The sequence below is a fragment of the Falco peregrinus genome, chromosome 4, assembly GCF_023634155.1.
Source record: "Falco peregrinus isolate bFalPer1 chromosome 4, bFalPer1.pri, whole genome shotgun sequence".
NCBI classification, from domain to species: Eukaryota; Metazoa; Chordata; class Aves; order Falconiformes; family Falconidae; genus Falco; species Falco peregrinus.
Window position 1 is genome coordinate 102,260,175 of NC_073724.1, and position 13,424 is coordinate 102,273,598.

The 13,424-nt window shown below is 36.0% G+C and overlaps 1 protein-coding gene across 1 annotated transcript in view; it reads left to right on the plus strand.

Annotated features, from left to right (window-relative positions):
* The window catches only part of XPO4 (exportin 4), an 82,574-nt gene that overhangs the window by 48,564 nt on the left and 20,586 nt on the right, over window positions 1-13,424 (plus strand). The window contains exons 7-13 of the mRNA XM_055802002.1: window positions 1,187-1,299; window positions 3,709-3,866; window positions 4,137-4,311; window positions 8,559-8,735; window positions 10,135-10,277; window positions 10,381-10,526; window positions 11,837-12,014. Coding sequence (XP_055657977.1) covers window positions 1,187-1,299; window positions 3,709-3,866; window positions 4,137-4,311; window positions 8,559-8,735; window positions 10,135-10,277; window positions 10,381-10,526; window positions 11,837-12,014 — 1,090 coding nt within the window. The remainder of the gene's footprint in view (window positions 1-1,186; window positions 1,300-3,708; window positions 3,867-4,136; window positions 4,312-8,558; window positions 8,736-10,134; window positions 10,278-10,380; window positions 10,527-11,836; window positions 12,015-13,424) is intronic.

Sequence of the window (13,424 nt, forward strand, 5' to 3'; positions counted from 1 at the left end):
ATGCTGCACAGTATTGTTAGGAATTTTTGGTTTTGGCAGAACTCGGAAGATAAGTGTAAATAAACTAAAATTGTGCATCCTGCCTTGTGCCACAATTCTTCATATCAAGCTAGATGTTTGCTTATATATTGTTCTTTTAAAGCCCGTCAAAAGTTAAGCGGTCTGCTTTCTGACTTCTAGACATACAAGTACGTTTTGAGATGCCTTTTTATATAATATCTCATGACTTACAGTACAAAAGTTAATGCAGTTCATTACCAGTAAGTAAATTACATGAAGCTGAGCGTGCTGTTACTTATTTGAATGGGTTAGAAAGGGATCAGAGAGAATAATGAAGGGTTTAAAAAAGACAAATAAAAACGTTAAGTTGCTGAGTTGAAGCAGTTTTACTACTACTTGGGTTGGAGGGTGTCACAGAAGGACACTTTAAAAAATCTTTAAGTACTCTTCTGCATGATTAGACTGACAAAAAAATGTAACCTGCTTGTTTAAATGTTTTTGCTCATGTCTCTGTTTTTTCTGTACTAGAGCACTTGCAGAATTTTGTAAATCAAGTTATGCCAGAACACATGGCAAGAAGTAAAATGAGTGCAGCAAAATCGTGGCTTCATGATGTGTGCATTTTTCATGTGTCTCTTACAAACGTGTTTAGTATGACGATGCCTTGTGGTGCCTTATGCTTTTGTTCTTCACTGTGTGATTAAAAAAAATGTAGATTAATGCAGGGCTAACATATCTGCATTCTGTGACGCATATTTGGCTATTTAGAAAAATAGGATATGGATTTCAGTGAGCTATCTTTAGCTATCGTAAGGCCTTTTTAAAAGCTGCCAGGAAAATTTTTTAGAAAATGATTTCCTATTTTGCATAAATTTTAACACCTGTTAATTGCGGTTGCTTTTTTCCCTTCTCGCTGTGTCACATTAGACACTCTGGTTATCAAAGTGATCGTATCGCTATGGTATGTCTCATAATTATGATCAAACTGTTATCTAACATTCCTGGAGCATTCTTTTTTTCAATACTTAATACCTTTTATTCCTTGGCCTCATGCATGAATTATGCTGTGTATGTGAAGAGGCTTAAAGTTTGTTTCCATTACATTCTTTCTGAATGGATCCTGTTGTATCTAGGATTTTTTTAAAGCCAAGTAGGAATGTTATTGTTGACCTTGACACCAGATAACTGGGCAGACATTATATAGCTATGTTTGAATCCTCACAAAATGTGATGCTAAAGCCAACAGAATCCTGGCGTGAGACCCTCCTGGACAGCAGAGTTATGGAGCTTTTCTTTACAGTAAGTTTCTTTCTTCAACTTTCATAGTCCAGACCACAGGGAAAGCAGCTCCTTCCTGTGCTAGAACTATTGTTGGACTCTTCCTTTTGCATCAGGTAGGACTGATTCTGTTAACTTCAGCTTGCTTATCAAAGCACACAGAAGTGTTGTTACTTTTCCTAGGTTACCAAATGTGTGTATTGCCTATAAATTGCTTTAAATTGATGACCATTAACAAAAGGAAAAGGTGTGTGGTTATCTAAACTTTTTTACATTTAATACTTCTGGACATGTATACATCAAATGAAACAGTGTGGTGAGCAGTAATTGAGTATATCTTTCAGATAAGGTGTAATGGCTCTCAAAAAAGATCAAATGAACAGTATGTTTGCAGATCTTAAAGCATTTGCTCAACGGAACAGCTGAAAATAAGCAATGTAGTTACAGTTTTCTAGCCAGTTTCAGCATACAGAATTCTTCATCTCTTTCCTCGGCATAAAGTAAATTCAAACAAGTTAAAATAGATTAAGTTAGGAGGGATGGGGAAGAGTAGAGTTGGGAGAGGGGAATGTAATACTCTTATTTCTATAATTTAAACTATGATATTAAAACCAGTATTATTTTCTTCCTACAACTGTTAGAAGTTTGTAGTCATTGCTCAGCTAGAAGTTGCTGCAGCAGCAACATATATTGGCTTACATATTTGTTTACTGTGCTGTGTTATATTACATCTCTTGGGACCTGAGAATTCAGCATTCTCAGGCTATTCTCATTTTTGCAAAACAGAGAAATAATGTGCTCAAAACTTGGATGAAGCTGTTGGTAGGCAAAGTAAATGTAACTCTCCCGTGCTGCTTGAGAGAGTTGTCTGATAAGTGTTTGGATACATGTCCGTCCTTTATAGGATTTTTTGATAAATTAGATTAATTTTTTTAAAGTTTTTTTTGACTGCAAGTTTATCTGTTCCAGCAGTTTTGAAAAGGTGAAAAAATCACTGGCAGAACTCTTAGCAGCTACACACAATCTGAACAGCTGTCTAGACTATCCAGACAGTTGCTACTGTCAGCTGTGAACCTCCACATGCAAATAACTTTTTGGCTTACATATTAACCCTTCATCGTTTCATAGTATGAAGTTGTCAGAATTAGATAATCTGTTTCTTTGATTGGTTTACCATTACTAATTCATGATAAGAATAATGTTTTGAATAGCATGCAGAATTGTTTTAATACATTTGCATTTTACTTAATAGTAACCAAAACTCGCCTGTATTTGATTAGTTTTGAATGAATGCTAGCCAGGGCAGTATGCTGTCAGTTTTGGGTTTAGATTCCTGATTTGCAATGGTTGAGGCTTGTAGTCTTAGTTTGCTATTTGAAGTAATGTAAGTGAATGGTAGTAATTTATATTCATTTATCTGATCTGAGAAATTTTAATAACCCTGCAAAAGTTGGCAGGACTGCCATGTTAAAGAGAGCGCTTTCAGTTCTAATCTCAGCTTAGTGTGGGAAGTGTATTAGGAGGGGAATTTCTTGCAAGGTTTGTTTCTCCTGCTAGTTTGATCTTTCAGAGATTAACTGTGCAGCTAATACAACTAGTTATGAGTTGGGTAATGTTGCAACTATGATGCCACAGAGAACTGGTTAGTGTTTTAATGGTACTTTAGTGTATAATACTGTTGAATAATTTACCTAAATTTGCTTCTGGGTGAAAAAGCTACCCTTTATTTATGTATTTATTTATTCATTCATTAAGTCTTATGTGACAAAATAAGAGGCACAAGCCTAAGAAAATTCTTTAAATCCATATTTGACAATTACAATAAGTATGTGAAAAAATAGTAAGATTTGAATCTAGCAAGTTTTACCAGTAGAAGTAATGACATAACAGTTTGCAGAAATGTGGGAAGATTACTGTTGGCCTTGTATAATGTAAGGGTGTTGCCAAGGAAGTGATGCATTCATTTTTGTATATGTCTTCAGTGTTTACCTCTGCTAAAGAAGCATCTATATAATCTTGATTGAACTTGTTGACTAACTTTAGCGAGACTCCGCTGCCTAGGCATAGTTAGCATAATAGAGATGACTGTCATTATTGCTGTTTTTAGAAGGAGCAGTATGTCTGACTGGCTGACATCTGTTTCTCTCGTTAAAGCATAACATTCAGTAGACAGTTCAATTTTCAACGTGTAGGTGAGACTTAACTAAATGTTAGTTTCAGTGAGTTAAATCAAGGCTTGCAATTTTGTGAGCAGAGTCTCAATCTTGATATTTACTATGGTTTAGAGAGCTGTAGAAACCGTTGCATTTCAGACTGAATGGAAGTTATAGTAAGCTTTTTTTGGTGTGTGCTCTTTTGGATTGAGCACCATGTGACTGTTGTAAGAACACCCTATTTTCGTGTATTATTAACTATCTCACTTCCCGAAAGGTACATCGAAAAATCAGAGAAGATACAGATATGGCCCAAGATTCATTACAGTGTCTGGCACAGCTGGCATCTTTGCACGGGCCAGTCTTTCCCGATGAAGGTTCACAAGTCGATTACCTGGCACACTTCATTGAGGGATTACTGAATACTATCAATGGGTATGTATGCCTGCTCTCTAAATTTAGATGGCATCATTTAATCTTTAGTTTGGACTGTAGCATATCTGTGTAGAGAACTAGCACGGCTTGCTTATTTCTGGGTATACTTGTGTTTACTGTTGGATTACTGAAATTCAGAAAAAGCAGTTTAAAGCAGGTGGTGCTTAAGTAATATGATGTAGATTTATTGATTGAAAACATTGAAAAAAATCAATTCACTTTTAGCATTTTTTTTAACGGCCAAAACCTAACTGCTGTTTCTATCTATAGAATTGAAATAGAAGACTCTGAAGCAGTGGGAATTTCCAGTATTATCAGCAACCTGATAACTGTATTTCCTCGCAATATTTTAACTGCCATTCCAAATGAACTTTTCTCTTCGTTTGTTAACTGCCTTGCACACCTCACTTGTTCTTTTGGAAGAAGTGCTGCCTTGGAGGAAGTGGTAAGTATCCATTCTCAAATAGTAGGTAGTCATTTTTTGTTTCTCTCTATTTGTGATAAGCATGACATGAGAATTTGGTTGTTTTATTAGTAACTGTTGTGCATTCAGTGGTTGTGTTCTAGATACTTCTGAAATCACATCTGAGAGGATTTTCTTTTCATTTCAAACCACGTAATGAACATAATTGCACACTGTGTGTATCTTTCAGACTTTATTTTGATTTAAAGCACTCCTCTCGATTTTAAGAGGAATAATTTAAAAATATTAAAGTCCTTAAATATTGCTGACTTACTCTTGTAGGACTTCTGAAAACTGATGTACATAATGAGCAAACTACAGTCCTGAAAACTTAAAATGACTGCATGAACATATGGACAGACTGAAACTTAACTGCTGTCAGGAGTTCCGAGTCAGGAACTCTTGTTTTAAGTGAATGTAGCTATTAAGACCTGGTTTTAACCCCATACTTCTAAGCTGTTCAAATGATCCCTTCATTGCTGACACTTCAAATTCTGTGTACAAATCTAGCACATGAATTCAGAGGATTTTTTTTTTATGTTTACTACTTTCAGACTTTGGCTGTAACATTAGAGAGATAGCCTAAGTCTTCTGCTTCTAAAAATGACATTAAAAATAAAAACTTCTAAGGAGACCTAGTTTAAGGAAAAAAGCCCATAGAATGAAGGTGAATAATCTTGCACTTAAGCTACTTATGTGCAGTAGCTATTGTTCTAAAATGATACTATTAAGATACTAGCCAGTATTTCCCCATTGCCATTAAAAAGTACAAATTTTTACCAGTTCTGCTATATTGACTGGGCTTAATTACCTGAGTTTGAAAATAATTACATAAATAATTACAAAGTTGATGGATTTGTTTCTTTACCAGAGAACAGAGGTGTGTTAGCATTCATCGCAGGGCATTCAATCATGTCTTTGCTGCCAGGTTAAAATATATTACATCTGGCCCCACACTCAAACTTTCAAGTGTGTTAGTGTCTTAATCAAAAAATTGACAATTAAATTTAGAATCTAAAATATAGGTACTCTCCAAACCTTATTGGTCAAAACTTGCCCTGCTTTTCAGATTCTTCTAGTAGAACATTGAACATATGTTCTGGTGCTCACTAACACATTTAGGAATGCTCCTGAAGCCTTTATAGAAAAGATTCAGCAAAACCGTAGGCACCTATGTTTTAAATTAAAGGGACTAAAGGGATATTGTTTCCTCAATTAGCCTCTTGTTACTTCAGAGCTAGAATGTGCAACCATGTTTATCGAAAACAGTGCTCAACCTAACACCATTCAAAACACTTCATCTCTTAGTAAAAGTTTATGGTAGCTTGTTACCACTATTTGGTACAAAGTTTTTGGAAATGACTGGTCAGTTATGCCTAGTAAACTGTGGCTGCCTACACTTAAATAATCCCAATAGGTTTTGCTGAAGAAAGGTATTTTTACTATTAAACTTACATGTTCTCAGATTCAGCAACAACAGAAAGAAAGAATGCAAGATTTCTTGTTTAAGAGAGAATTTTCTCACTGTCCTTGAATATTTATATCATTCTGTGGAAAGACAAACATTATAGTTTCACCCCTTCCATTCTGTCATAGATAGCTCTTACAGATATCTCAACTTCACTCTGTCTCTGATTTGGAGAATGATACAGAATTCTGTGCTGATGAGCCTTCAGAATAATAGTTCTTATACCTTAATAGTGTGTCAGCAATAAGGCATGCTACCAAGATTTAAGTTATTGCTGACATAATCCAAATGACATAATGATACTGCGTGCTGTGCCTGTAGAAATACTGCTTTGCATCCCTGAAAACCATCTTTTGGCTTAGGAATGTCCCAGCCATGGTTAATGTGTTCCCTTGAGCTTCTTGCTTAGACTGTTTGTAGTGACACCTTCTGTGAGCTCATGTGCTGTCCTCAGTGCTGTGAGGGTTAGTTTATTGTGCAAGTTGGACCAGTAATCTCTTCCTTTAATAGCACTGGATCTGAGAGAAGCAGCTTGTTCACAGCTGTGCTTAATCTTGCTTAACAATTAATGCTTATGCAGAAGCAGAAATCGAATAGTCCATCTGAATTAGTGATGAGTATGAACAGGATGCTGGGTGAAAAATCAAATATAAATAGAAATTATACCAAAGGTTTCTTTTTCTCAAAATGAATCTTAATGCACTGTTCCCGTTTCATGGCATTTTTAAAAAATGTCACGTGATGGGAGAAATCATTCTGAATTTGGTCCTCTCTGCTGTGCTTCCAACTCTTTCCAGCTTGTTGCTGCTTGACAGATTTTAGAAGTGTTCTTCAAAGGGTCAGCAGACTGAAGGAAGAAGTAGCAATTTTCTTTTTTTCCCATACTAGAGAAATTAAGTATCTTTGCTTTGACTTTACTGGTTGGATCTTGCCTTTCCTGAAGATCTGAATTCTGAACTGGGCTCTGCCATTGCTTCTGTTGGATCCATCAGAATGATTCAGCTTCCCCATCTACAGCATGTCACTTAGTTTACCTGTATGACACCTTTGGTAGCCTAGCTGTAGCTAATATGATTGAGGATTTTTGGTAAGGCTCCTTTGTGACCAAATTTGTTCAGTATGGATAAGCTCTTTCTGCTGTTTGGGCACATAGTTTATAGAGGCACTTATTAATCCTACCTTCCTGATGAGAATACTGTAAAGTGTTAAAAACTTTTTTTTTTACTGTGACATTAACTTCTGTATTACCTTCTGAAATTAATGAATTGAGGGGTTTTGTTTTTCATAAAATGGCATGCCTATTTATTGGCTCATGCTCTGGATTCTTATAGATTATTATATGTATGTTATAAATGTAGATATATTACACATTTCAGAATATTTCAGGATTGAATGAGTTGTCTATGAATTCGGTTGTCCTTTAGCCAAGTTTTAAAAAGACTTGTTGTGGTGTCCATCCTGTATTTGTGGCTTATGTTAACTTAGAATATAATTTTGCCTCTCTTTGTCATGTTCAGGTTTTGTTTTCACACTAGCATCAGTGTCCCCCATATTTAACTTCTGTAAATATGACCGCTTTGCAGTTACAAAATGGTGCTGTGAAGCTATCTTGAAATGCTTCCAATGTGATATCAGTTTTCCCTCTTAATCAGTCATCCAGACAATGTTTTCTTTTCCTTGCCTGTTCATCCAGCTGTGTGTGTAACTTCACTGAAAGTCAGGAATTCTTCTGTCTGGAGCATGATTAAGGCCTTAATATCTCTTTATTTCATCAGTGAATCATTTTACTAAGCTCAGCTATCTCAAAGTAACTTTTGCAACCACTCCTGTGGGTTAAAACTTCTTAGAGGAAAGAAATGTCCTTTGGCAGCATCCATATGGTCACATTTTAAGTTACTTGAAGTTGGATATATTTACTGAAGGTCAGTTTTTTGCATCAAATAAAAAAAGTTAGTAGGCACATTAAAAATACTTTTAAAAAGAAATGGCCTCTTTGCAATTTGGGTTCTCTAGTTTGCCTGTAATGCAGGACTTTGGTTTTTGGATGTGTTATTCCCTTTTGCAACTTATCTATGTTTTTATGTAGTACATAAATAACTAAGAACATGAAGCATCTGTTACAATGCACTAAGCAATTGGAGGTGCAGGCTTATTCTGTGGAATTCAGCTTTTTTGGGGGTTTCATTCATAGAATGAGAAGTTGTGTATCATCATAAAAAATGGCTACTTGCAGTGAGGTTTCTTGAAAACATGCAATCTTACAATGATTTCCTCTGGAACAGAAAATCATCTTTTCTCTTTATTTCAGAAATAGCAGAATACGTATAAATCTACATGCACATGTTCTGTATTTGTATATTTAATTAGAAAGAAACAGCTCAGTTCTTCATTGTTACTAATAAGAGCTGAGATGCTTGGCATCCTTGTGGTAAAAGCTCAGTAGCTCCTGTGTTTAGGTAATTATGTATTAAAGGTTTAATTTAAGACTGTATGTGTTTTGAACATCAGATGAAGAGAAATGGCTAACACTTTGACAGTCTTTTTTAAAGCCTAGCAAGCATGAAAGCTGCACTGGCCTTTTCAGTGCATTGCTTCAGTTCGTTCTGATCCTTTCTTGGCTATCCTTAGATGGGGTTTGAGACTGGTTTTTTAATTGTTTCAACATTAGAAGAACATTTGTTAAATAATAATGAATATAAGTGTGTTCCTCTGGCTTAGTTTAGGAATAAGATTTTTGTTGCATTTCTTTCGTTTCTTACAGCTTGACAAAGATGACATGGTATATATGGAAGCATATGATAAGCTGCTGGAATCTTGGCTTACTTTGGTACAAGATGAAAAACATTTCCATAAAGGTTTCTTTACCCAACATGCTGTGCAGGTCTTTAATTCCTACATTCAGTGCCATCTAGCTGCTCCTGATGGTACAAGGAATTTGGTAAGCCCTCATTCTAGTAGTTCTTGATGATGATATATAGTAACTAGCCTATGTCTTTTGGTGTGTACTGTATTATGTAGCTCAAAGGAGCTAGTATGGAATGACTATCTGTTACTTCAGAAATTTAAAAATTGCTGAATTTGTTATTCAGTGGTCATTTTCCAATCTGGCTCTCTCATTCTGAAGAGGAAACAAAGAAATACAAAGTTGGAAGTCACTTTAAAAAAAAAGGGGGGGGGGGGGGGGGGCAGAGAGAAAAAGTAAACCTGTTACTCAAATCACATGCATTTTACTGTTCTCCCACAGATGCTATGGCTAAACTTGTGAGCATCCTTCTCTGGACTAGGGTCTTAGTTAAAATTCCCAGTGAAATTGGAAGCCTTTTGTATGATTGTTACCTTCCATACATTATCTTCAAAGTATACTTTTAAAGTATAATTGGCGTGCACATATATCTGAAAAAAATTTGAATGACTGTGCTCAGACTAGGAGAAACTTGCAATGTTATCTGGTTCCTTTGGATAAAATTAATTCCCAATTGAATTTTTGAGGTGATTGTTCTGGAGAAAACCTAAAAGCACCTCAGGTATCTTTTGACCCATGGAGAAGGCAAGCAGATTAGTCTCTTTGCCAGGAATCTGGATCTTATTAAATAGATTCTTGCACAGAGTTGGATGTAGATGTTGGATGAATTAATTATTGCATAGATTCAATTCAATAACTGTATATAAACCCCTCTCTTTAATTTGATGCTGTGCGAAGATCTCAGAGATACCTCATTCTGAAAAGCACCATATAAAACTTAATTCTGCTATCTCAGTATGTAACAGATGCCGAAACAGAAGTATTTCACAAGAGAACTCTGAATTCATATCAGGCAGTCTTGACATAACTTGTGTACACAGGTTAATTCATGTCATTCTGTGAGATAAGTGATTTATCCCATGGGTAACCTTTTAAAAGCCACAGCTGGCATTTTAGAATGCTTCTTGTTCAATATCAAAGCAGTAACAGGAACTTTCAGTCTGCTTTGAGAGCAGAGGCTCACCCTTCAGTAAACAGCTGCAACTTTGAAGTTGTCAAAAGAGAATGATTTGCTGCATTACATAAAGAAAAGATGGGTTAAAAGCACTTTGAATAAGGAGTTGTGTGTGGATTCAGTTTTTCAGAGTCTCTATAGAAACAAAGCATGTTTTGTGAAATGGTGATTTTGAAACAATGTGAACCCATGTTTACTCCTCTGTTTAACTATTCTGTGTCTAATTTAGTACCAGTCTGTTGTTCATCCATGCAGAACACCTTGAAAGAAAAAGCTAACATAATGTTGAAGATTGTGATGATAATATTTAACAAGTGTAACACTAATTGGTTTCTTCTAATTTTGTTGAAATAACCAAAGACTGCCAATGGTGTGGCCTCTCGGGAAGAAGAAGAAATAAGTGAACTGCAGGAAGATGACAGAGACCAGTTCTGTGACCAGTTGGCCAGTGTAGGCATGCTGGGGAGAATTGCTGCAGAACACTGTATACCTCTTCTTACAAGGTACAAGAAGTCGTCATGTAATGCAAATTGATAAAGCCATCCCATATGAAAAGCCTGACTTTGCCAAAACCAGTGAAGTTATTTTATTGTTATTTGCCCACAGCTTATTAGAAGACCGAGTGACAAGGCTTCATGGCCAGTTGCAGAGACATCAGCAGCAGTTACTTGCCTCGCCAGCATCAGGCTCAATTGACAATAAAGTGCTTGATGACCTGTATGAGGATATTCATTGGCTTATTTTAGTCACAGGTTAGTGAACAGCTTTAAATAGTACTTATTCTGGTACTCTTATTGCAGCTGGAACACCTCAGGAAAAAAAAAAATGCCAGTATATCAACTACTCTTAATTGACTACACATTTTATCCCTTATGATGCTTTCATTTTACATACACTGCTTGCAAACTCTTTGTTTTACTTTCTTCTTCCTTGAGCAACATGAATGTTATCTTTGAAAGATGGATGAAATCTTTACATGAGGCAATGTCCTCTGGAAATTCCACAACTGATTTTGTTACAGATTTTTTTGACATCTGTTATCAGTCAACCTATCAACCTATTCAAGAAATTAAGTCTGTTCAAGATACCAGTTGTATTGTCTGGGGGCACATGACTTTATAAGGGAATCAGCGTGAGATCAGGATAACAATATTACTCAGTGGTGGCAAAGAATCAAGTAAGTTCCAGAACCACTCAGTGCTGATGATCCATGTCCTGGCGTTTTATTATGTTTCAGGGAACTGGAGTCTGGAACCTTTTTGGGTTTGATTTTTCAATGGATCTTACACTGTTTGCAAAACATAACAACAACTAAGGCAGTGTCTGTACTTTGTTAGGAGAAATGTATATGAAATATTTTGTGGGATCTTTCTGAACATCTGATGTTTTAGTTGCTTTCAGATGTTGGCATGAATGTGTTTATAATATTGTTGTTTCACTGTGGGATGAAGTTCATATTTGTAGCTCACAGATGGTTATGACGTCAGACATTGAAAGCTACAACTAAAGCTGTAATTGATATTAATTATCCAGACACCAGAGTATTGTATAAAACTCCATGCTTCACCTGATCTGCAGTTGCTGTGCAAGGAAAGCTTTATTATAGCATGTCTTTGGTGTGCCTCTGACAGATCTGAAATGTTAGCAGAACAGAAGGGCCAAATGAGATATTGGTGGGGAGGCTGTAAAATCAAGGCTTCTTCTATCACATAGCAGAAAAAGAAAAAAGTGACAACAGAAATGTTGTTTGGGGTAGGTTTTTTTGTTCCACCCACCTCGCCCCAGTTGAATGACTGTAGTACTTTTACATGAAGCAAAGGTTATCTTTTTTTTTTGTTTTTAAATTTGATAGTTTCTTGTCACTTTATGTTCTTCTCTACTGAATGGCTTTAAGGATTCTAAAGTTAACTTAAACATATTTAAACAGCATTAGTCAGAATTTGTGCAAACATTTGATTCTGGTATGATGTCTGCAGTTAAACCAATGGGTTCTCTATAATCAGAAAGCCCTAAGTTAACCTGGGGTAGAATGTTGTGATCACTTTTTCTTTTTTAATGTAAGGCTACCTCTTGGCTAATGATACTCAGGGAGAGACTCCGCTAATACCTCCAGAAGTAATGGAATATTCCATTAAACATTCAGCTGAGGTTGACATCAATACCACACTTCAGATTCTGGGATCTCCAGGAGAAAAGGCCTCTTCCATCCCAGGGTACAATAGAACTGATTCTGTAATTAGGTAAGGATGCATGTTGTGCTATTAAGTATATTAAATGCTTTTTCAGAGGAAAAAAGTGAAACTGAATAGACTTCTGTGAAATTGAAAAGTAAAAAAGCAACATGTAAACTCTGAACATCGGAAATGTCTCCTTAACTAGTATTAAAGTTAGAGCAAATAACTTATAAGAATGATTTTATAACTAGCATATTAAGGCAGTGCTGTATAAAGAGATTAAGACAGAAAAGATGAAGTGTGAGTTTTTTGGTTTTGGTTTGTTGGTTTGTTTTTGGGTTTTTTTGGTTTGTTTTTTTTTTAGGGTAAAGAAAGGCAGGGTAAATACAGATGATATTTCGAGTCAAGGTGATCCAGGGGAGTCCTGAAAGTAAGGCATCAAAACAGATAAAACTTGAGTCAGGATGGGAAGGCTGAAATGCCTAGGTTGACCTAATAGTCTTAACAGAGCACATGAGCCGAAGTCTTGGAAACAAACAGGAGTGTTTTTCTATCTCTACTGAAAACCCATCTTTGATCTGTTACAGAAAAGCCTTAAAATGTCTTAAATTACTAGAAAGTTGGTAGATCAAAAAATCACGTGCTCTGGAAAGCGTTTGCTGCTACTGTCAAGCTTAAGCAAAATTGGTCATCAGTGCAGGAAGAATTGTCATTTACGTGTACATATCTCTGTTAGCCTATAAAAGGAGCAGGAGAGGGCTGATGCCCATGAAGGACTCCTCAGTTTGAATCCTTTGATTGCATTTAACTTTTAATTGACATGGAAGATTCTTTGCCCAAGATTAGTTGTTGTGTACTTCATGTTTTCTTTTCCTGGAAAAGGCTAGAAAAAATGGGTCTTCATTAGCAGTGATGCACGAAATATTTAGAAGTACTGATCACTGATACTATTGGTAGCTTCGAGAAGTGGCTGCCAAACAAGATTTCTTGACGCAATGTCTCGGTGGTGATGGGAACAAAATCAGATCTAAATAAGGAGAGATTTGAGGCTCTTTGGCAATAGCTCTGAAAGATCTTCAAGAAACAGACCACTGGCAACTCCTAAATTCCTTGTGCGCTATCACAGTCTGACCAAATGCCTATACTACAAAAGCTAATATTTAATGTAGTTATGGACTGATTGTATTAATGCAGTCACCTGGTGATCTGCTATTTCAGACTGTTTCTCTGCAATATTGAAAAAGAGAGAAACAACAGGTCATTTCTGTATTTGTTCTTTAGTGTGTATCACACTGTGAAAGCTGCACAATTAGGATGCACTTGGTCACTAAGCTTAATGGTACAGGGAAGGGAGAATTGGGTTTTCAAAAAGCTTTTCAAGCATTCCAAATAATAGTCCATTTGTCTTCATTCCCTTGATGCTTGTGAGGATTCTTTGTTGCAGTGATTTTGATGTCAAAGATAATCACTTTATCT